Source organism: Melitaea cinxia, chromosome 7 (assembly GCF_905220565.1).
Source record: "Melitaea cinxia chromosome 7, ilMelCinx1.1, whole genome shotgun sequence".
NCBI lineage: Eukaryota > Metazoa > Arthropoda > Insecta > Lepidoptera > Nymphalidae > Melitaea > Melitaea cinxia.
This window is the reverse complement of record NC_059400.1, coordinates 6873162-6898567: the sequence shown is the minus strand read 5'-3', so window position 1 is coordinate 6898567 and position 25406 is coordinate 6873162. Positions and strand designations below refer to the sequence as shown.

Genomic DNA, 25406 nt, shown 5'->3' with positions numbered 1-25406 from the left:
ATGTACAAGTTAGTTACTGAATAACATCGAAGATATAAACACAGTCAAATAAATAAAATGTAACAGTTTTTTTAGGTATATCGTTTATGTTCCATATGCCACGTAAAAATTTAACGCAAAAACAGCACAATTTTTTGTTACGATATTTGAAATATTTGCTTCAGTAATGTAGTTGTAAAACTACATAACTACATAAGAAAGTAAGTATAAAACGTACTCGTTAAGTAAGACAATAAGGTTAAGAGTCGTTTACTTTCACGCCTCATTCTCCATTTTAAGTGAAGATACAAATAGATATCATTTTTGGCCGACATCAATATTTATAGACAAGTGAAAACAGAAATCGTATAAGTGTTTACTCATAATATGTTCGTTAAATAGCGAGTCACAATATTAAAAAGTAAAGCCTGTTACATTATGTAATTATAAATATGCTGCGTAAATATATATAGGTACTATGCACATATACCACTATAAATTAAATGTAAAATTATTTATTTGCACATTGACATGCCATTTAAACACTAAAATTAAAATGCATAATTGAATACATTACTTAATTTTAAATTTAATTTGATTAGTAATATGTGTATTTAATTTGATTAGTGCAAGAATAAAAATATAGTTATTGAGCAAATAGTACGTTTCAAATTATTAATAGATGCAAATTAATAAGTACAATTATGCTTTTGACCGCGAGTTTAAACTGACATAAGCTTGTTGGCACAGGCGTTGAAAGTAAACAAAGATCTAATCGAAATTATTATATCGAATGCTAAGGTTAAGTGGTGTGCCAATTTACTAAATATTTTCCATTCAAATTCCCATCATTCATTATATTAAAACAATAATAACAGACAAAAATTAAAACTACCTGCGTTTATTTTTTACGTTGGAAATTACTATAGATCTAATGGGTATTTTTCCAAAATAACGATAAAAGATGTAAAATTATCTTTATACAAAGTTATTTACTTGTTTAAAGGTGTGGTGTTGAACGTCATCATACAATTTGACCAGTTGTTTCTTTTTGTTACGTCACGTTAAAGTTAAGTTACGGCTAAGAATATAAATGAAGAAGTGGTAAGATTATTTTTCATTGTGTGAAAACATCAACAGCACTTAAACACACGGAGCCGCCAGTTTATTTATAGAAAACATAGTTAAACGTATAGACGAAGTACATATGTTAGAAGACTCGTGCTACGTTTGACCCATAAATTATAATGATCCAAAAATAACCATGTTTTATCTTGCTTGACACGTGTTAAATTATAACTTAAGAATTAGGGTTCTCGTTCACCAATCCCAAGTAAACTGTCAGCGTCTACTATAATCATCAGTTAGTAAGGAAACTTGTGAATGATTTAAGTAGCCCGCCATTTAATTTGTCGATTAGAATTTTATTACTTGACGAATAAACTAGAGTTATCCTCGATCGATCTGCAAGTGTGTTTAAAATAAGAAGTTGCAAACAAAGAAAAGATAGAAGTATAGAACGATAGAAACTTATAAACCAACCAAACCGATGTTGGTAACGAGATGCTTTTGAACAAAAATCAACGAAATATAGAAAACGATATCTCAGTTACTGGGTTCTAATTTATCTATATCTATATAAATAAAAATGAATGTTGCTAAGCGCAAACTCGAGAATGGCTTGACCAATTCGGCTAATTTATTTTTTTGTATGTTCCTTAAGGCCCACGGAAAGTTTTAATATATATAAAAAAAATGAAGTTTTACTATGAACTTTTGACAGAACGAAGTCTTTCCGGGCAGCTAGTTACAATATATTTCGTCAAGCAAAAGAACACGTCTTGAGAATTTAATAAGGAAATCTGTACAAATATATTACTCAAATTTAACATATTATATTTGATAAATAATTAAAAATTGGCGTAAGAAAAATAATACGCAATTTCAATGTTGCATAAATCGTCACTTGATAGTCGGTTTGATTTCTCGTTTCTAATTAACATTTAATACTCGTTACCTTTATGCCATGCTAATTAAACTAAATAAAAATACGAAATAAACAAATCACACTTTAAAGGTGTGTAGATAGTGAAACGAGTCCTTCATTTTGTATGTTTGTATGTATTTATTTCCGTTCAAACAGATTTGTAACTAAATCTTTAAAAATAAAGAACTATTTAATTAAAATGACTGCTTTGTGTAATGTCTGAGACGATCAGACTGGTTCAAAGTCTAATAATAACAAACCGATGATTAATATTACACATAAACACTGACACACCGCATGTTACACTTACACACATTTATTTAAATATCAGTTATTACAATTGAGTCGCACCAATTTGTCATTGATATTCTTAACATCAAACGGTAAAAAGAACTATTTTGAATATAAATTACAAAGTTCGTATAATTTAATTTTGCAACTAATTTGATTGATTCATTAACAAGGTTACAAATCCATATGTACTTACATTAGCTATATAGCTATAAAGTTACTGTCTGTTTGGCAACGGACACAAGTACACGATTTTATGCCTAAATTGATTAATATTTTAGTCAATTATAGCATGGAAATAAAATAAAATAAATAAAACTTTTACGAACTGAAATAATAGTTGCAAATGTATACGGAGAGACTAATTCAACAATAGTTTATTTCGTATAACTAGGATCCATAAAGTTGTTAGTAAAAAAACAGAAAATAATTTCAAAAAGTTATATCTATGTTGGTAGTTGTTTAACTAAACAATTTAAAACTAAGCTACACTGCTTAACTAAACAGGACATAGCCGTCCTGATCATAAATGACCGACCAGCGGACAATTCCCACTGTCGCCAATCTCACTCAGCTCATTGACCGCTGCCGCCCTCTCTGTTTCCAATGACATAAACATACCTTCTATACTAAAACCAAAATACTTTATTTTTAATTAATTTTATATTATAAACGAATAGCTCCTATACTTTTAAAAGTTTTAACTAAACATCTAAAGGTACTTATAAAATTTTAACATACATATCTAATTACAAATGTGATAAATTACGTATTTTAAAATTTTATAAGTGTGCAAAAACTCTAATCCAGTATTTCGTTAAATCAGTCGCGTTCTGGCTGCGTAATCGAGGTGATCCTTATTGGTCTGGTATGCGGTGCGTTTTGCCTACTGCCTACGATTGCGTAAACACTAAACAGTTTAACGTGTGGTCACGAAGTAGTTGGACGTGTGCTGGCTGTGTTATGTTTATGTTTAATTATGCGCTATAAAAAATGAGCTAAGCTTGTAACCATCACCTATAATGACTTCATTTAATAGTTTGTGCAGAGACACTAAATGTTTTAAGTTGAGTGTGATGTGCAGATAATTATGTGTTTTATTTATATTAAATTGTTCTGTTGTTGTGTTTGTGTTTAGGTCTCTAAAACCAGGTAGTTTTACAAATGGTTAGGAAAATTATAGTCGTAGGAATACGGCACTACGAAGATCCTTTTGACATGTATGTTTATATAAATCATATAAATTACATAAAATAATATTGATAATTGCAACGTAATAAGTATCTAATTTTTTTTATCGTTTGTCCTCAGACATGTGACGGTGGCAAACGGGCCACCGGCGGGATGTGGCCATCAAAGAAACAGATCCTTGGATTCCGTTTTGCAAAGGATACCGGAGGATATGACCCCGACGTCGCCGGACGGTGTACCGCTTCGTATTTTGTGCGAAGCGACTGGCCCCAGGCTTGCATTACCACCAGAAGTTCCCACTGGTTCCGATGACTCAGGAATTCATACTCCGCCTGACGGAAATGATGAAGAAAGACCGCAGCCTCCTGCAGCTGCCAGATCTAGAGAAAGTCTCGATTCCGGCAATCCAGAAGAAACAGAAAAACCTCCGGATCCTCCCGATGCGATCGTCGAACCGCTGGCAACGTCTAGTAGTAGTACTACTGAAACATCGAAAAATAAAGACTTTCTTTTAAGACTATTCGAAAGTAAACTGTTCGATATGAGTATGGCCATTTCGTATCTATTCAACTCTAAAGAACCCGGTGTGCAAACCTACCTAGCTAACAAATTGTTCTCATTCCCACACGAAGATGTAGACTTTTACCTCCCACAATTAGCTACTATGTACATAGAAATGGGAGACGTAGCGGACGTTTTAAGACCATATTTGGTATATCGGTGTAAACAAAGTGCGCAGTTTTCGCTTCGACTAGCGTGGTTGTTAACAGCGTTCAGTGGAGAGGCAAAGAGGTCGAGAGCGACGAAGCTAAGAGACTCTATTCTCGCTGAGGAAATCAGGCCAGCGGCAAGGAGAGGTCATCACAGATCGCAGTCTGACGCTTCGGCGTTAAGGCTGGCTACGCCATCAGGAAGACATCTAGGAGACCTCGCGTCCGGTCGTGCGTTTGACAGCGGTTGTCTCTGTGGCGAACAATGTTCATGCGGAGCGCCAAGGTTAGCGCCACAAACACAGGTAAATGTCTTTACATCATATTTTATTATTAACTAGCTGTGCCCGTGACTTTCAACCGCGAATTTAACAAAATAAATATTGTTTAGTTCACATGGTTATAAAAAAAAAAACTAAAATAAAAGTAGCCTTAATTACTACTTATTACAACAGCTATCTGCCAGTAAAAGTCCTGTCAAATCGGTCCACCTGTTTCAGAGATTAGCCGAAACAAACAGACAGACAGACAAAAATTCTAAAAAACGTTATTTTGGCATATGTACCTTGTATACAACCACATACATACATATGAATTTAATAAAAAGCGGTTATATTAATATTACAAACAGACACTCCAATTTTTATATATATATACAAATAAACAAAATTGGATAGTATATTTATATAATATTATTTATATATATATATAACATATTCCAGATTCCATTGTTTATTACAATCAGATCTCAGATTTATTTTTTCCTGCATTTCTTAAAATTCAAGTATTGTAAATATTAATTAACTAGCTGTGCCCGCGGCTTCGCTCGCGTTGAAATCAGTGTGTCACAAAGTTTTCCCGGTAAACCTCCAGTGAAACTATCATCAAAATCGGCTTAGCCGTTCCGTAAACCTTCCTCTTGAAGCCCTCTCTCCATCGGTGAAACCGCATAAAAATTCGTTCAGTAGATTTTGAGGGAATCGATCACATACACTTTTGTGGACTTTGTTTTATAGTACCTGTTACTACAACTGTTACCCGCGACTACGTTCGCATAGTTATGAAGATATGTACTATTAAGATTTTTAACGCAAATTATTTTTTTAAATAACCTATCAGGCGAACTTATAGCTGTTGTATACGTTTCATACAAACTATCACCCCAAATTAAACCCCCTTAGCGGTGGAATATCACCAAATGCGTTCTTAGCGGAAGTCTACTAACTATAATCTAACCCCCCCCCCCCTGCCAAATTTCATCTTTGTCCATCCTGGGTGGATGGGACCACCATCCAGCGGTTTTTGAGTTCTCGTGATGAGTGAGTCAGCGACCTTTCTCTTTTATATATATAGATCACGATGCATTATTTGGACAACTCCTCACCATCTATAGAGCATACATTGTAAATTTCAAGTCTCTTACTTCAAAAATATAGGACTTTCATACAAACTTCCAACCCCCGTTTTATCCCCTTAGGGGTCGAGTTTCGTAAAATCCGTTCTTAGCGGATGCCTTCGTCTTATAAGGAGCCTACTTGCCAAATTTCAAGTTTGTAAGTGTTATAGTTTCGGAGATTTCGTGATGAGTGAGTGACCTTTCGCTTTTATATATATTATATAGATAAAATCACACATTAATAATTTTTTAAGGGTAGTATTATTAATTCTATGAATTAAATATGCATAAAAATTAAAATGCTTTTGAATTAATTAGTTTATTTAAAATCATTTTTTAACTATTTACTTAGTTGATTCTAAGAGGTCAAGGAGTGATATAATTTATCAGGAATTTAGACATGTTATATTATATTATTGCGGTCAGCCTAGCTTCGTTCCAACTTTAACGTTAAACGTGAACATTTGGAACACGCGTCACTGTTATTGATTATTATTTTATACTCGTCCTAGATATCTTTGTAGTTAATTACATTAATTAATATTAACTTTTATGTGTAACTTTATATTATTGCCTTTATTCTGGATATACATTACAGAAGTAGCCTGTCATGTAAAGTTTTAATGAACGCTCCTCAAATGTGTAATAATTGGCAATGATGTATAAAACACTATTACCAAATGAGTATAATTTACATAATATTAATAATTGTTATATTACGTAAATCGCGTGCAGTTTGTTTTCTGGACGGTTGGATGGATTTAAAAATAAAATGGTTCTTTTGATTTACCTTACCTTATTTAAAAAATTAAGTAATATTTAATATATATTTTTTTGAGAATTTCTTAAGAAGAATTAATTAGTTGACATCAAACGATGATTCCATTACTAATTTGTAACATAATATCTTATATGACCCACATCAGAAAAGGACATGCAGATAATCATAACAATACAATAAAATATATTTGAACTGTCTCATATTTATAGTATAAAAGAACTTTTATCTTACCGTATTTTCGGTTGATATCCGTAATTGTTTTCCCTCCTCTTCTTACATTATAATCTTATTAAAATTTCAAAAGCGTCCGCTTAACTGTCATTATTTTGTCGGAAACGGTAAGTGTGTATGTATTAAGTTTATCCGGTTACATGTAAGCAATGAAAATGTTTCCGTATACATTAACTGGCCGTGCACCGCGGTTTCACCCGCGTTAATTTGAATAAAAAACGTAATAAATTAAAATATTTTTAAACTATTACTGTGTAACTTGGGCGACTTGCACATGCGCATCAATAACAACGTACTTATGGAGAAGGATGTATATCATGTTTATAAAACCACAATCGCAAATAATGCATTATTTTAGATTAAAATTGATTACCATAAAAATGTTATAATGAATTAACCTCAAAAAATAGACATTAGTAGTTGTAAACTTTTTTTAGAACTTTTATTGGCAATTACTTCCTTTTTTTAGGTAGCTTTAACCATTTACGCAGCGCATGCAACAAAAGTTCTAAAATAAGATATTTTTTCCGTTTTCGTAACATTAGCTCAGCTCCTATTGGCCGGAGCATGATGTAATATAGTCTATAGTCTTCTTCGGTAAACGATAATATTGATCACAAAAATAAATTCAAATCGAATCAGTAGTTCCTAAAAATATACAATTTTAATGTTTTAACCGACTTCAAAAAAAGGATGAGGTTACTCAATTCGACCGTATATATATATATATATATATATATATATATATATATGTGTGTGTGTGTGTGTGTGTGTGTGCGCGTGTGTATATGTATGTATGTATGTATGTTCGGGGATAACTCCGTCGTTTATAAACCGATTTTGATAATTCTTTTTTTGTTGGAAAGCAGATATCCCTAGTTTGGTACCATGAAAGGAAATCGAGGGAAACTCTCGAAAATCCGCCTAACTTTTTACTGGGTGTACCAATTTTAATGATTTTTAATTTAATCGAAAGCCGATGTTTATCATGTGGTCACATTTAAATTTCATCGAGATCTAATTACAACTTCTGGAGTAATCTTTGATAATGCGTATTTACTTGACTATTTTTGCGTCTACCTACGTTGTATTACTTGTCGATATAATTGAAGTCGGTTTTTCTTCGTTTTCCTGCAAACACAGTTATTACAAAAATGCTTGACATTTTTATTTTGGTAAGGATGACGTCAACTATTTGTTTATTGGTTTATAGTTCTGGACATCACCTGAACCTTGATCCTAATAATATTATAACGATTCAACGACGAGAACTGAATTAATAGTTTAGTAATTAAACTTAGGTACGTACATATGTAGCTGGAGATCCAGAGTAACATATTTGTTGTTTAGTATATTATATATTACAAGCCAAACCGCCAAAAAATATAGAGCGCCATTGTACTTTATTTATAGACTAATTAGTAAGTTTTATATCTATACATCTATACAAATAAATAAAATTGGAGTGTCTCTTTGTAATAATAAAATAACCGATTTTTATTACATGCATATATATGGATGTATACACGGTACATATACCAAAATAGCATTTTTTACAATTTTTGTCTGTCTGCATTTTTGTTTGATCCGGCTACTCTCTGAAACGGCTGTACCGATTTTGACGGGATTTTCACTGACAGATAGCTGATGTAATAAGGTACTCCTTATTATATCAGCTATCTGTCAGCGAAATATATCTGTTATACTTAGGCTACTTTTATTTTAGAAAGCTATTTATTTTATAACTCTGCGAACTGAAAAATAACTTTTTTGGTTAATTTCACGCGGGTGAAGCCGCGGACACAGCTATAATTGTATAAAGGCAACATGACTTGATTCCCCCCTCCCCCTTCCATCATCGTACAACCAGAAGCTCTGCGTTACATCACGCTTATATCGTTGACATTCCCCCTATACGCACTAAACAATTCGCTAGTACATTCTTGATCCGCACAGCCAAAGAATGGAACTCTCTACCAGCGTCTGTGTTTCCGGAAAACTATAACCTGGGGATCTTTAAGCCGCAAGTGAATAGGTTACTTCTAGGTAAGCGTGCTGCATCTTAGACCGCATTTTCACTTATCATCAGGTGAAATAGTGGTCAAACGCAAGCCTATCATTGTATATAAAGTACATGAATACAAAGTTGGTGCTGTAACACGTTGTTGACACGTTTGTACAATAATAAAATATTTTTTTTTTACATTTACATACTATTCTTTTTTGTTCATATACAAACTATTCTTTTTTCTTTCTGTATGCAACGCACCATTAATAACTACTACTACAACGTAAACTAAAGATCAACTAAAGAACTATTTTGTTTATTCATAATAATGCGTAAAAACTTATTATCTCAAATCTAATGCAAAGATAAGATTTAACGCCATATTTTAATAATGTTTTTTAATCTCATATTTTAATAATAAGTATGTGTGAAACATCTAATTTAAATATGTTCCAATACATTTGGTAAAATACTTCCTCTCACAGAGGAGTGCTAGATAAAAACACTTAAATGAACATAGGTGTAACTGGCATTAGAAATGAGATGTTTAATTTTACAGCGTTGTCTTGTTCCTTAAATATTGTTGTTTACATTGCATGTTCAAACAAAAATGTGCATTAGTGTCACTATAATAAAAAAATTAACGCACGCGGATAAGCAAAATTTGCATTATGTATATTGTAAAGGCACGGGCAAGCAAGAGCCCATGAAAATAAAAAAAAATGCATTATTAATTCTTCTGTATATTCCAGTTTCTCACAGCTCTCACGAATATCGGTCGACGACTGGCCACCGTGGCTGATAAGGAGCGACGGAATGGCCGGCTACGAGCGGAGCTAGCGACTCTAGATCTAAACCTACCAGCCCGAGTCTGGTTACCTTTACATCAGAAACCTCACTACGTCTTGAGGATACCGCCTCACGCTGCCGCTGTTCTCAACAGCAAAGATAAGGTACGAACATTGTTTGTTTATATTTCTACACTAATATTATAAAGATAAAAGATTTGTATTTTTTAAATGTTTGTAATGGATTAACTCAAAAACTAATGAACCGATTTAAAAAAAAAATACAAGGTGAACTAGGGCTATATTTCACCGAGAAAAACAGAACAGCTAAAATTTTATAAATTTCAAACAGTTGTATAATTCCTCAAAGTATAATTTGAATTAATATAGTAATTAGTAAGAGACATCATAATGTTGGGTTATGGACTATGGTAATAATTAATTAGTGTGTGTGTGTAAATTTTTAACATTTCACTTTCTTTTGTATAAATACAACGAGAGACGTTAATTTAAAATTTAGAAATTCACCCTACTTAATTACTTTGCATATTTATTGCTTGTGTATATTCTATAATATAGCAACGCAATTTGTACTAAAAAGTTTAATGATCGAAAATACAATATATTCAGTAAATTACTAGCCTTGACACTTCTGTTCATACTCTACAATAGAATAATTATATTTAACAATTTTAACAAGTAAAAACGTTTTTCTAAAGCACGCAATAATATAAGAACTACTCTTTTGGTCTTATTTTGTAAAATCAAATTTTTCTTAAGCATCTGATATTCAAATTAATTTTTATGAAATTATTAATTTACATAAACGCGATGTGCTACATAAAATATTTGCAAGTTAAATATCATAATCTTATGTATTGATGTCACCGGTATCTAAAGCTGTTTTACAGTTAATTTGCCGCTTTAAAAATTATGAATAAGATGCATTTTTATCGTCACCCGGAGAAAAAAAGAGGACGTGATTATCCAATCAACAATCATGTTTGCGGTAACTTTAAAATTGCATATTTTCTAATTATTATATAAGAACTACGAGTGGCCCGCTGGTACACTTAGCAGTGACCCTGTTTTTTGCGCTTGGGTTGCGGGATCGATTCTCTCCCAAGAGCATGGACGTAATATATACTGTTATATACTGACAGTGTGCGTATTTTATTGTACGTTAAATGAATTTATTTATTTAACAAAAATGATTAACAATGGCAAAAAGAGTCTCACTAAGATATGTATCATAGGCTCCGTACATAATGTACGTCGAAGTGCTCGAGACGGAAGGGCACGAACCCCTTCCGTTGCGACTGTTGCCGCCCGCTCCTCCCGCACCGCACTCGCCTCCGATACGACACACGAAGAGTGAAGAAAATCTCGTGCCCGAGTGGCCGGCGCTTTCACTTTACTCGGCCCTCGATGATGTAGATGCTGGCGACTGCTGGAGTCACGACGATGAAGACCTGAGCACCCAGTACGCCGCTAAACCACCGGCTCCCGACAGCTTGTCACAGGTATGACTGACTGATTGGTATGTGCTCAGAAATTATGAGCAACAATAAAATTATTCACTTACTAGTAGTGCAGAGTAGCAGACAACCAAAATAATCTCAAGTTCTCTTCGTTTTGTTTATATGTTAAATACGTAAACGTGATCTATTTAAACGATAGGATTTTTTTTGAGAAGAGTAGCCTCATAAACATTGCACTACGATGCGAATTATTAAACATGGGTAAAAACGCTTCCGTTGTCTTCTCTGTGATAAAGTGAAATAATCTCAGATAAGCATTATTCCAGCGATACACATATTTGATCGTGTCATCCAGTTAAATAATAGTTCCTGTGAAATTCTTATTGCATAAACTTCTACGTGACATTGGCGAATGAATGAATGAATTGGTGTGAATTTTATTGAGAGCACAGCAGGACATGTCCTGCTCGAGATCTGGAGGAGTCCGACTGGGGAAATACCTCAACCTTACAGAAGACCACAGTAAAAATAATATTGCTCTCAAGTATTGTCGTGTTCTTGTGGTAAGTAAGGTAGCCAGAGCTCCGTGGAGGGTCCGGGATAGGTTCTACAACACGCTTTTAATGTATCCGATGTTGCAGGCGCATAAGCTGCTTACCATCAGGCGCACCGTACGCTTGTCTACCACCTTTTTAATGTAAAAATAAGATAATGTAAAAAAATCGAGTGTACTTTAGACCACACCAAAGTAAAACTTCTTCACAATAGGTCTGCAGTGTATCTTAGATATATGAAACGTAACTGGCTATGAAAGAGAGAAAAAAAAATGTGTGCTCGCACCTCTCTCTCGCTCCGTTCGGCTTCGCTCGATCACACTTTTCGTAAAGCTCTCGACACGCATTCACCAGCTTACTCGCCAAGTAAAGCGTGCGTAAAAAGAAGTTTGACTTTAATAAAGAATGCAACAAATGTGGTAGGTGTCGGCGATGTCGGTCACGTCGGCGCAGTCAACGTCGTCGTGCGGCTCGCGCGAGTCGCTGGCGGTGGGCGCGGGCGAGGTGCGGCGCCGGCTCGCCGACGCGACCGCCGCGCCGCCGCCCAACGCCTTCCGACACGACCCTGCGGACCCCTCCGCGCTCGCGCTCAAGGTAAGCTAACGATCCGTTTACATAATATAATCGTCGACGATATTTCCCACATTTCTACGCACCGGAACCGGTCGTTTGCCTTAAAGTAGATTTAGTTTGTAGATTAATAGTTATTAGGTTTTTTTTTGGTTCTTGATTCAAAAGACCATTTTAAAAACTTGCAGTTTTTCTGTTTATGTCGACCGCTTGAAGTCGGAATCGACCACTTTGGGAAATCCCGCTTTAAAGGCTACACATTAAACACACCGGACAATCACGAGATTTTAGGTGGTAATTTTCAAAACTAGTCAAGTCCGCTTTTCTTTAAGTTTCAAAGCTAAATAGTTTGCTTAAACTAAAAAGTTGGTATTTTTTTTTTAAGTAGGTATAAGCTTAAAATTATATTTCAGAAATTTACATTTTTACTCGACTTGGTTTGTAAAGAGTTTTGTTTTTTGTTTTCGTACTACATTTTTGAGTAAGTAGTATGTGCAAAATTTCAGTTCGAGGCACATTTTTAGTCTTCACAATTTTTAATAAGGTACACTGTATTCTTCCATTTTTAACACAAAATGTTTTTATCAAATACCTCTAAACGAGCAATTCTTGTACCTATATATATAATCTGAATCTCGGAAACGGCTCCAACGATTTTAATCAAGAAATTTAGTATGCAGGGGGTTTAGGAGGCGATAAATCGATCTAACTAGGATTCATTTTAAAAAATGTCGTTTGATCCGTATTTTTAGGCAATGTAAAAATGGCTATCATCTCATTAGAACACGAAGGTAAATTTCGCCATTGTCTATATGGCAAGTGGGAAATCGGTGTGTCCCGAAACGAAAAGACCCGGTTCAAATCCTCATGTTCTTCAGATGAATTATTATTTTTCCTTTTTTTTAATTGCAGTCGTGATTTTTTATTTAAATAACCAGTTCATATTTTTTTATTATTATATCTGTAAGATCGAAAAAAGTTATTCATAATTCATCAGTGTGTAATTTGGATATTTAAATAATATTTCCAAAAAACACGATTTACCAAAAAAAACGAGCTAAGCTCGGTCATCCAGGTACTTATTTACAAAAAAAAAAAACTGCTTAATATCTGACGAAGCCGACACGTTTGTTTGTATACATAAGAACAGCAACAGCGCATAGTTTTAGGCCGTGGCGCTTGGCACACCCCGCACGCCGCACGCCGCACGGTCGAACCCGTAACGTCGCGCGTAAGCGGTGCTCTTGAAATATGATATACTTCCCGCGACGTCCTGTCTCTTTCGCACTCATTGAATACAGTGCTATAGTACGGACGCGGAACACGAAGAATTTCGCACAATGACCTTTTTGCCTACTGCCAGTGGTTCTCAAAATTTTTATATAAAGTACGAAGCTTTCAAAAATCGGTAGAGTTTAGAATTTGGGATATCTTAGAACTCGTTTTTTGCAGACTACACTAAATCTACGCTGTCTGTATACATATACACAGAATAAAATATTTTTTGTTTAATCAGAGAAAATAACTTATATATATATATACGTATAATAAAATGGTAGGAAAGTCAAAACTGTACATTGAATATTTTTTTAAAAGAATACTTGGGGTGTGATCTACAATCGATACCAAAGCCAAAAATATGGTTTTTAGAATTTTTGTCTTTTCGTCTGTATGTATGTCCGGGATAAACTCAAAAAGTACTGCATGGATTTACTTCAAATTTGGCTGGAATATTATTAAGAAGTCGGGTCAACATATAGGCTACATATTATCACGCTCATCACCTACGGGGAACGAGCAGTGAACCTTTATTTCTTCAACGCATTCTGTAACAACGCGTAATCTAACGACGCATATTTGAATATTGTTGTTATTATGTTAATAATAACCATGCTATAAGCTAGCTTCACACTATAAATAAAGACTTTCTGTAGTATATTTAGTATCAGCATTGCACCCGTGCGAAGCCGGGGCGGGTCGCTAGTATATATATATAGTGTACAATTTATACTTTGTTTATGCAATTTTTATATACTTTGTATATGCATTTTTTTTAGATCTGTTGCTGTGTGAAAAAGGCACCAATAAACACACATTCGCATTTAATATAAGTCTTGTTAACTTTTGAGTTAAATTAAAAATGAAAAACGATGAATCCTGTGAGTTAAATTTGGTAAAAAAAATAAAAGTCAAAAGGTTGACAATCTGTGAATACGGCTGTATGTTTATACGCGAGCGACAAAAACAAAAGATGAGGGGTCAATGTACGAAATTCTTTGTGCTGCGCGTCCGTACTTTAGGAATCGTACTAAACTTCGTTTCATTGGCACGCAATCACTGGCACTCCACTCGTACAACTTAATGCCAAATATACGTAATATAATAATACACTATTGTTTTGGAATAGTAGAATAGAAATAATTCAATGTAGTGTAGTATAGTATTTAATATAAAGAAATGTGGTAGAATATTTAATTATGTAATGTGTAGGAGGATGGATGCCTACAGAAATATAAAATTGAAAATTACACAGGTTATTATAGGTAAACTGGTAGAGATCTCTTTTGGAGATAAGTTCGCCCTTGCCAACTGCCAATTGTACTAATATTTTTGTATATGTCTTTTAAGTCAATAAAGAATATAATTATATTTGGAGTGGGAGTGCACTGCACCAGCGCTCTTTAGGACGAACCCCCTTGCTGGTGCCCAACTATCAGTTTAGGCTATCGACACCAATTGCTATATGCACAGTATCTACACACAATCTGGTAGTAGAAAGAGGTTGACCTATAGAGAAATACAAAAAATTTAAATATCGTATTCATTTTTAGTACACATTTCTAAATTTTCAGGCAAAAATATATGACGAAAATTTCTTTATAATTAATTGCACTGGTGTGTAAATAAATAAATTTTTGTCATATACATCAACCTTGGTAGGTTGATGATGTAATGTAAGCAGCATTAAACCCGCCTTTAAACAATAAATAAACAATTCAATAAATAATTTATTTATAATTATTTCAAACCTTAAATCCATCGCTTATGTTTTTTTTTCTGTAGACTGTCCTCATTTATTTCCTTAGTCAAAGTGGTTTCATATTTAAATTTAGCTTCTTACTCATTATATAATTATATTTATAGTTGACTTATACAAAACCATGAGTCTGACCATAAGGAACGGAAATGGTTTTTGTAATATTAATAATACGAATTGGGCGTAAAATTTCCATAGTTGTCTAAATTAAATATTGCCAACTCGCAGTTGACATTCAATTTTTATTATTGATTCAGTACTCGAGTACGCAAGGTAAACCAGCATCTGATTTTAGTAAATCGCACACAACAACTATCGTATGTCCTGCTACTGGAACTTTCAATATATTTACACTATATTAAACCAATTTAGTTTTTCGAAAATTGGTTTATATATTAAATATGTTAATAGAAAAACCATTCGCGTAGTTTCTATTTGAACGAGTTTGTCGAACATAGTTTTAATTATTGAAGGTTTTTTTTGCATCGTTATTTGTACTTGGACAAAAATGTAATTTTTATTTCCAACGACAATGATTCATATTACATTTAAAATTGGTGTTTTGTTTCCTACTAAAATTTTTAAATTCTATAGCAAACTAATAAATACGTGTAATCTACCCTGGTCAAATGGCATGTGAAATTTTATTTTAAGTGATGCATATAACATGTCGAACTGAGTTTTAATGTTGGGATTCAATGATACCAATATAACTTTTAATGAAAACTAAAGTTATATAATTGTACTACATAATAAACTTTAATTAAAAGATACAGAAAAGTAACGTTTTGGTGAAATAACTTTACTTACCTTGGGGTTTAGGTTAATACCGGATATTACGCTCTGCGTTTCGCAATATATTTGGTACATGTGTGTCACTCTCGCAGTTACCGTTTCTAATGTACTCTTATGTTAGCTTAAAAATCCGGTAGAACTAAAAAACAAAACAACGAAAAATACTTAATATTAAAAGCCCATGTATGTATAAGTGGACAAGAATCTTAAAATGAGAAGAACTACTTCAAATAGTTTTTTTTTGGAATAATGCATTTTGATTGGTAACAATAAACTTATAATTTTAATATCACAGGTCCTAAGCGACGTATTAAGATGTAATATGCGTCAGTTTTCAAGTTTGACCTCCAGCAATATAATAGCGAGAACCGCGTCAAATTTTATTTATAATAATAGTGCGTGATACGTGGATAAACATAGAGACAGAGAGACACACAAAATTACTGAAAATTATATTTTTGGTTTTTATCGGCCTTACTACACATTTTTCACCCATACATTTTGTTCTGAAATATCCTATGTACAGACATAAATCGGTACAGTTTTATTATACACTGGACCCCAAAGAAAAAGGGTCTGTTACAAATTGCCTGAAGCAAATTTCAAGCCATGAAAGCAAGGCGATAACCCAAAACTAGATAGAGACTACAGAAACTCAAGGTTAAGGGAAGGGAAGAAAAGAGTGTGTTGAAGACCGGGAGAGCACTATAACCAAACCTGAAGAAGTACCATACGGCGGAGGCTCTGTACCGTGATTGAGAATAGATTCCGCTGATGTACACGTCGTCCCAATTCGCCCATGCATACTCATCACTTCATCATCACTTCAGCCTATCGCAGTCCACTGCTGGACGTAGGCCTCCTCAAAAATGGCGTGAACTCATGTGTGTTGCCCATAGTCACTGGGCAGGCGGGTTGGTGACCGCAGGGCTGGCTTTGTCGCACCGAAGATGCTGCTGCCCGTCTTCGGCCTGTATATTTCAAAGCCAGCAGCAAAGCATACATACTCAATCGGGTTTATATCGGGGCTGCGTGCTGGCCACTCCATGTGGGTGATACCGACTTCTTGACACTAGGCAAACACTATCTGATTGATTCTCGCACAATGCCGTTTTATGCAAGACAAAGCCCGCCCGCATACAGCTCAGAACTACATACACAAAAATACTGAAAAAACTACGCATTTTTATTTTAATATTTATAAAAAATAAAAAACATTAATTTTTTTTTAATTTTCATCTAAGCAAATTAAAATATTCTTTAATTTTATATTTCTTTCATAAAGCTAGGTCCTAGAACCTAGAGGCCTAGGCTTTTCAAGATATTGAAGATTTTCTAACCGACCCTCTTTCTTTGCGGTTCACTTAAATTATAGATTGTCTTGTATGCACTGCAATGCAAATTAATTCAAAGCTAAATTGCTTTGAAAGTGTTTTTGTATTAATTTATTAATACAAGATTAGAAGCAGTAGGTATTTGTGAAACAGGGGAAACCACAGTGTAGCACGTGTTAGTCATGAATCAGTCCTATGGGGAATGCGAGGTTGGTTACACGCGATACGACTGATCCTATACATTATCATTATGTTATAGTTACCATTTCTCAGCAAATAAGAGTTGTATAACTAAACATTGTATATGTATAAATAAAATATTACGTAAATACTATTAACGATTATTAAATTATACTCAATATGTTATCATTTCTTTGCGCCAGAATAAACGTTATTAATATTTATTAAACATAACTAGGAGTTACTTTTAAAAAGTGAACTTTTAGGGACTGTGGTAAAATGGATTTAAATCGTAATGAATTAGTTTTGTAAATGACTTCCTGAAAATTTAACATAATGTTCGATGTTCTAAGGCCACGAACTAGGTGATATGATGTGAGATGACGCGAAAATGTCAAGTTTATTTGTCTGCCACAAGAGGCTGTCGAATTATAGGAGTATGTTGCATACTTTCATTTCAATCAATATAATTGCTCATGTTTACAATAGAAAGGTATAATCGTCGCGTTAGAACAAAAAAAAAAAAAAATTCGAAAAAAACATAATAAATGTCGTAAATTTCGACTATAACGCAGCGTATTAATAATTAAACAAAAATACGAACTTTGAACATTAGAGTTACCAAATATAGTCTTAGATTTTTCCTTTTTGGATACTTTTTATGCTTAGAATAAGTTACTCTGGAGAAATTATGGCTTAAGCGGAATACTTTGTTTGCATGTATCTGTCGGTTCGTCGAGATATGTTGTATAGGAATAGGCTACACAATAGTGTATCGCAAACGTCCCGTCCGCAGGAGTCGTGGGAGAGCAAGCTGGCGCGCATGCGCTCGACGTCGCCGTACGGCTCGCTGGGCGGCTGGCGGCTGCTGGGCTGCATCGTGAAGGTGGGCGACGACCTGCGCCAAGAGATGCTGGCGGCGCAGCTGCTGCGGCGCCTGCAGGCCGTGTGGGAGCTGGAGCGCGTGCCGCTGCGCCTGCGCCCCTACGAGATCCTGTGCCTCGACCGCGAGAGCGGCCTCATACAGCCGGTACTAGCGCCCTGCGCAATACACACTCATATACAACTCTCTGGCATTCTCGTGTCAGAAATCGACAGTATTGTCAGTGAAGTGAGGCATAGCAGGATGAACCCTGCTTAAAATCTGGAGCAGCCAGTCTGAGGAAGTACCTCAACCTGACAAAAAATCATAGCTATGTAATACTGCTCTCAAAGTAGTTGTGTCTTCTGGTGTTGCAGGCGTATATAGGCTTCGGTAACCGCTTGCCATGGACCGTACGCTTGTTTGCCGACCTATTGAATAAAAAATATGCATCTTATATAAATATTATTAATGTTTATTTTGACCACACAGTTTTAATTACTTATCTGCCAATAAAATTAACTAATATCAGATGTCTATAATTAAAACCGAGTTATTTGCTGGTCTTTAAAAACTCTGTACCGATCTACATCATGAGCGCAAAGACGAACACGAAATGATATACTTATACTTAAAAAGACAGCGTAGTACAAATAGCGAGTGTTAGCACGCAAAAATCTTTTTTCTTTTGTTATAGAACGTCTATAAATCGCTAGAAATTAACAATGTCCTTCACAAAAGTTACAACTGGAGTTGTTTTTACTTATTTCATTTAGGTACTTGTGTTCAAAATTTTGTCTTACTACAGTTTTTCTTTTAATATACTCATTGTTTACTTTTAACAATATTGTTCTTCATAATTCTACATCTACACAAATGTAAGAATAATAAAGCTAAACGTAATAACTACGTATGGATTTATTAAATCTTGTAGTATGTACTTATATAATTATATGTATTATAATAATCAGTTCCTCATTCTTTTTTATCGCGTTTAATGGTAATAAAATAGTGCATATTTTTACTATTTTGTAATTATTTGTAACTGTAGTAAATAAGGCTTTTTTTTTTCGTTTTATTGGTATCTAGTGTAATATATGATATCACTGCAGAAAATGAAAACTTGAAAAATATTTTTATTTTGTTGTATACATTAAAAAAAACTATTAAAACAATCGATTTGATAATAAAAGTCAACACGAATCGATCTCTAGAACTCTAGAACCAATAATAATCAATATTTATTTACGTATCACAACCGAGGAACACTGCTATCAAATAGTGTTGCGTTCTCGTGGCGACTAAGGTAGCCAGAGCTTCTGGGGAGGGTCAGGGGTATGCTTCTAATTTTGCAGGTGTTTATGAGCTACAGTAATTGCTTATCACCAAGTGTACCGTATGCTCGTTTGCCGACGTAGTCGTATAAAAAATGATGAAATACAAGGGATCGTACAAATGTCCAGGTGCTGAACTCGGTGTCGCTGCACCAGATCAAGAAGCAGTCGGGCAAGTCCCTCCGCGCGTGGCTGGAGCTGGAGCACGGGCCGCCCACCAGCGAGGGCTTCCTGCGCGCGCAGAGGAACTTCGTGCAGTCCGCCGCCGCGTACGCGCTCACCAGCTACCTGCTGCAGCTGAAGGACAGGTGCTGCTCGAAATGGACTAAGGGAACATACAAATTAAAAAGAGAAAACCAGTGGGCTTATCCTAATTATTCTTGCAGTACTAAAGTATTGTTTTTAGATTTTTTTTTAAAGGTAAATCGATATGATTTTAAGTAACATCCATATGATGTACAAATATCACTATAACTTTTTCCTAAAAAACACTAATACGAAAAATAAAAGTTGGTAGATTGGTAGAAATACAAGCTTAGTTAATACTAGCTGAGCCCGCGACTTCGTCCACCTGTAATTTAACAAAAAGGTTATTATTCAGTTTGCAGAGTTATGAAATAAATAAATTTCTAAAATAAAAGTAGCCTAAGTTACTTCTTATTACATCAGCTATCTGCCAGTGAAAGTCCAGTCAAAATCGGTCAAGCCTTTTCAGAGATTAGCCTGAACAAACAGACACAGGCAGACAGACTAAAATTGTAAAGAATGTTATTTTGCTATAAGTACCGTGTATACATCCATATGCATTTAGTAAAAAGCGGTTATTTTATTATTACAAACAGACACTTCAATTTTATTTTTATTTGTATAGATTTACTCTGTACTTGGCCCTCTACTCACTTTCTAAGAACAGAATTAAAAAAAAATGTTTGTCATTGGTAATATATTTTATTTATTTTTATTTTATAATTTATTGTACACCACAAATACATTACAAACAAAGCATGAACATAGTTACAGACGGGCGTAGTACAATGGGCGGATGTTTCAATAATAATATTTAGGAATTTTACTAAATTATCATTTATATTATTTAATTCACTTTTTACAGGCATAATGGGAATATTTTATTGGACAGCGCCGGGCACATCATCCACATTGACTTTGGGTTTATATTTTCTATATCACCGAAGAACTTGGGTTTTGAGAGTTCTCCCTTTAAGGTAACCTAACCTGTTTATTAATAAATTACCTTTAACAATATAAAATAAAGTTTTCAATTAAATTTTAAAATATTTATTGATGAGATATGTGATCAATATGTGATAAGCACGTTATTTTTTATTGCAGCTATATGTGTATCGTTCGGTTGAAAAATATATAATATGTATGTTCCAGTTGACTAGTGAATTCGTAGAAGTAATGGACGGTGAAAGCTCGGACATGTTTGCGTATTTCAAGATACTGATTCTGCGTGGACTCATCGCGGCGCGCAAGCACTGCGACCAGATCATACACCTCGTCGATGTCATGCGGATGGGTGCGTGGAAAATAATTATATGTTACTTTTACCATAAGAAGACGTGTTTTCGTGCTTTCTTACATAAAAATCTTTACATTCTGTAACAAAAATTATGAAGTTAGGAAAGGCGAACAAAGGAAACAGCGAAAATTAATAGGGATGGAGCAACACTCGCAATCGATAGATAGTTGGAGAAACAGCTGAATTTTATGACGTTATTTTCTTTAAATTTCATACTTTTTTAATAACTTATCGATCGCCATTCTAAGGAAATGCACTCACAGAGACAATATTAGATGGTGCTTAAATTCAATTCGTCCTAATACGTTGTTAAATACAGAAATACTGATTTTGATGATTTTATTTATTTATTCGAAAGCTGGTCCTTGTCGTGTAGTCCCATTTAAATTTAAACGAGATCTAACCAGCAGTTTTTGACCTATCTAATAATTTGTATTGTATCGATGTAAACCGAACACTATTAATATTTTTGTATTGAACAAAACAATTTTCTTCCAGCGACTTCTGTACGATACGATTTATCTCCGAGCGTTCAATATCCGTGTCTATACATATAAAATATTATTTATGTTTGACTAGCCCGTTGGAGCAGTTTGCAGTTAAACTGCTTACTCAACCGGGGGTCGTGGGTTCGATTTCCGCCTCGAGTCTAGGCGTGATATATGTATTTATTTATCGAATAGTCGTGGGTCGTAACGTCTTTTATGTGTAATCGGTTATACGTAGTTTCGTGGATACGCGTAACTAGTTTCGAAACTGCTTATTTTTCGAAACTAGTTATTTTTGTATACAGTATCAGTACGGGACGGCGACGTTATATTACTTTTGTTTGTATTATGGTTATGAAGTAGTTATATGTTATAACTTGTAACATATACGAATGCCGTTACGTACGTTATTATTGATGGATAGTATAATTAAATTAACTTCCCTTCATATTTTATCCAGGCTTACGACTGGCTGCAAAACATGTTATTTAAATTACTTTTTGATTTTTGTATAGTCATAATAATCGATGCAGGCGTATTTAGAAGTTCATTTGATTTTATGTACAGTTTTTAATTATTTTTCGAAATACATACATACATACATATAATTAAAAATACAACAAAAAACCCAAACTATTTTAGTATATACTTTAACACGAGACAATAACATTAATCGTTAATAATTAATCACTCGTCAACTGTCTTAACTTACTGCTAAATAGTAAATTCGAAATTATTTAAAAAGAAACACGACCGAAATTAAAATTTCTTTAAAAAAACTGTGCGTATTAAAATAAACTTAAGCTCATAGTCAATTGCGTACAAAATCCCATGAGCATATTCGAAAACAAAGATGCATCTATAGTACTTATAGCCATCTCTTTTAATCCTACGCGTAAGCGTATCTGCGTATTGTAATGATTAATATTAGTAACCTGTTACGTTATTAGGCAAAACGCTTATGCGCCGGTCGTTGTGTCAAGTTTTTGATAAAACTGCGTACGCAAAAAAACTGCGTACGTAAAATAATCGTTACATTCGTATCGGCGAAACTACGTATATGGTTATTCGCTTCGTAACTAGTTACTGAAACCGATTACGTTAAATAACGCCCACCGCTATTATCGAAAAATGTTGTCAGTCGGCCGTTACCTATAACACAACAAGACGGCCGTGTGCGAATCCTACCAATATTGATTGATTCATTCGAACGTTGCAGGCGGGCAGCTGGCGTGCCTGCGCAGCAGCAGCGCGGTGGCGTCGTTCCGCGGCCGCTTCCACCTCGGGCGCACGGAGCCGCAGCTGCGCGCGCTCGTGGACCGCCTCGTGCGCGACGCGCTGCACTCGCTCTCCACGCGCCTCTACGACAACTACCAGTACTACACCAACGGCATCCTATAGCCCCGTGGAGCCCTACTACTACACCATCGCCATCCTTTATCCCCCTGAACTCTAGTGCTACACTAACGGCATCCAGTAGCGCCATGGACCCCTAGGACTTCAACGACGCCATCCTATAGCCCCATGGAGCTCTGCCTCTCGCTTCTCGATTGCACCCTTGAGTTCCAAAGAAACCGATGCATTAGTCTCCCTTTCGCGGTCAAAATTAAAAATAACATAGCGCCCGTAGTGACCCCTTTTTATGTTTCTCTCGAACTTAGTTGGACGTCATCTCCGTATTTTAAAGATTTACTTGTAATACCTTTCGCAATCTGAGATATTTTCGTGAGTAAATATAGAACGTGAAGTAGAGTAAAATAGAAATCGTATTTGATGACGCCGATTTTTAAATAAATTTAATGTGAAAATTTTACAAGTGTGTCTGTCGTACTAAAAATATATATGTTTCGACGTTGTTAAATGTATGTACTACAAAAAGTATTTTAATCATTAATGAATTAGCGACTAACGTCGCTTAAATAAGTGATTAAAATTCTGTATTAAAATAAAAATTTAACTTCTCAATGAAAAAAATATAAATGCGAAAACTATAATGATAGTATTACATTTACAATGTTAAATTACAGTCTGTACTGTCATAAAATAACTGTATAAAAATCAATACAATTAAAATTTACCCTTCTAGTTTTTTTATTGTTTTATAAAAAAAAAGACATGAATTTTTTTGACTAGATTATTCGTTATTATTGACATAGTTACTTTTTTTATTTTAGTGCCATACCCTCCTGAGACCGGACAATCAGAATGGTATGCAAAGATTTGTTAGACAGTCTTAAACCTGTGTACAGTTAACAAGAGAATGTAAAAACAGAAAACACCATCACAATTGTACTTTTGTAAATGAAAAACTAATAGAAACAAATTAGAATAAATTATTACAAATTATACTTCACACAGTAAAGTCCTTCCTCATATTCTCGATCAGCAATTTTAGTGTTTTTTTTATTATATTAGATTAACATAACATTATTCGCTCAATATTGCATAGATGGAAATACACTTTGACCCGTCCATTTTAGTAACTTTAGAAAATCATGAAGCACTTTTGTATAAAAGTATGAAGTTAATCAACGTATTGTGTAACAACTTAAAAGGCAATAGTCGAAATAATACATAAATTCAAAAAGAAGTACGAAAAACACTTACTGGCTAGTTTTCATTATTATCGTTCATTAAATAAATTTGAAAATGTAAATATTAAGAGATTGATAACTTTTGCAATGAAGAAGACTGATTGTTTCACGGATGAAAAGAGGTTAGATTTAGGTTCTTTAACGAAATTAATTTAAGTTTTATCATGTACATATAAAAATTGTTTTGAATAACAAATTGCGAATGTGATTTCTAAATTTATTCACAGATAATCGCCAAATTGTCGATATGAGAAAACATGATCTAGTTAGTAATCTATTATTATTATTAATAAATGAATTTATCGTTGATTAGATAGGTATGCTAAAACACCAAAATGTGAATTAAGACCATATTTTGACTGGAAAATGCAAAATAGGATTTGTTTTTCCTGTTTAGCTAGACTTTAATAAGTAATATCTCAATTTGTGTCGATGATTAATCAATAATTATCATAGAAGTCATGTGCTACATCGTTATCATAAAACTTTTGTATTATATCAAATTGGTTTGCATTATAACACCATAAATTCACAATCACAATCGTGTTCAATTGAAAAAAATCTTGTGAAGTATGAAGTATCCTACCTAATGAACTTTGATGTAGTTGGGAGTGTGTTACAGTTAACGTAATTCTTGGTTTAAATGAAATATGCCACAAAATCGCTGATTTCAATTTACGCTTCCGTTGAATTATATAAATGTCATTAAATAGTTTGAAAAATGTAAGGCTAAGTAATTAAAAAGTTATGCTAAATGTTCGTTACTTATCTCGTGTTTGTGTTACACAATTATATTATAATTATGCAGATGTGTCGGTTTAAAATTGTATATGGTAAAGATAAAACAAACTTAAGAACGTTATGTCATACAAACTGTACACTTAAATTTCCGAAGTTTAATATACCTTTAAATAAATTTGGTAATAAAGTAAAAAAAAAATCTTTCAGTTTAATGGTTTTAATGTTTTATAAGATTTTTTTTCCTTCATTATTTTGTAATATTTAATTACGACTATAAAATTTAACTCGTTTACTTTAAATAAGTTAACTAGAATATTTAGACTGTAAATATATTTGTTTAATAAAATAATGTTTCTCCTCGAAATTGATTATTCATGTTATTTATCCAACATGTACAGATAAATAGAATACTTTTATGATCAATTACCTTAATTTTTTAAGTAATATACATATATGAAAATTTTTATTTGCCTTTCATTATTTATGATCCCAGAAAGCCCTAATCTACATAATTTTGGATGAAGAAAACTG

At 33.9% G+C, this 25406-nt stretch overlaps 1 protein-coding gene across 1 annotated transcript in view; it reads left to right on the top strand.

Moving 5' to 3' along the window:
- The window catches only part of LOC123655291 (phosphatidylinositol 4-kinase beta), a 45918-nt gene extending 20579 nt beyond the window's left edge, over window positions 1–25339 (top strand). Inside the window, exons 2-10 of the mRNA XM_045591104.1 lie at window positions 3569–4463; window positions 9327–9527; window positions 10619–10885; window positions 11821–11991; window positions 18110–18343; window positions 19639–19817; window positions 20621–20732; window positions 20908–21049; window positions 22760–25339. Coding sequence (XP_045447060.1) covers window positions 3569–4463; window positions 9327–9527; window positions 10619–10885; window positions 11821–11991; window positions 18110–18343; window positions 19639–19817; window positions 20621–20732; window positions 20908–21049; window positions 22760–22941 — 2383 coding nt within the window. The 3' untranslated portion in view covers window positions 22942–25339. The remainder of the gene's footprint in view (window positions 1–3568; window positions 4464–9326; window positions 9528–10618; window positions 10886–11820; window positions 11992–18109; window positions 18344–19638; window positions 19818–20620; window positions 20733–20907; window positions 21050–22759) is intronic.
- The last annotated feature ends 67 nt before the right edge of the window (window positions 25340–25406 follow it).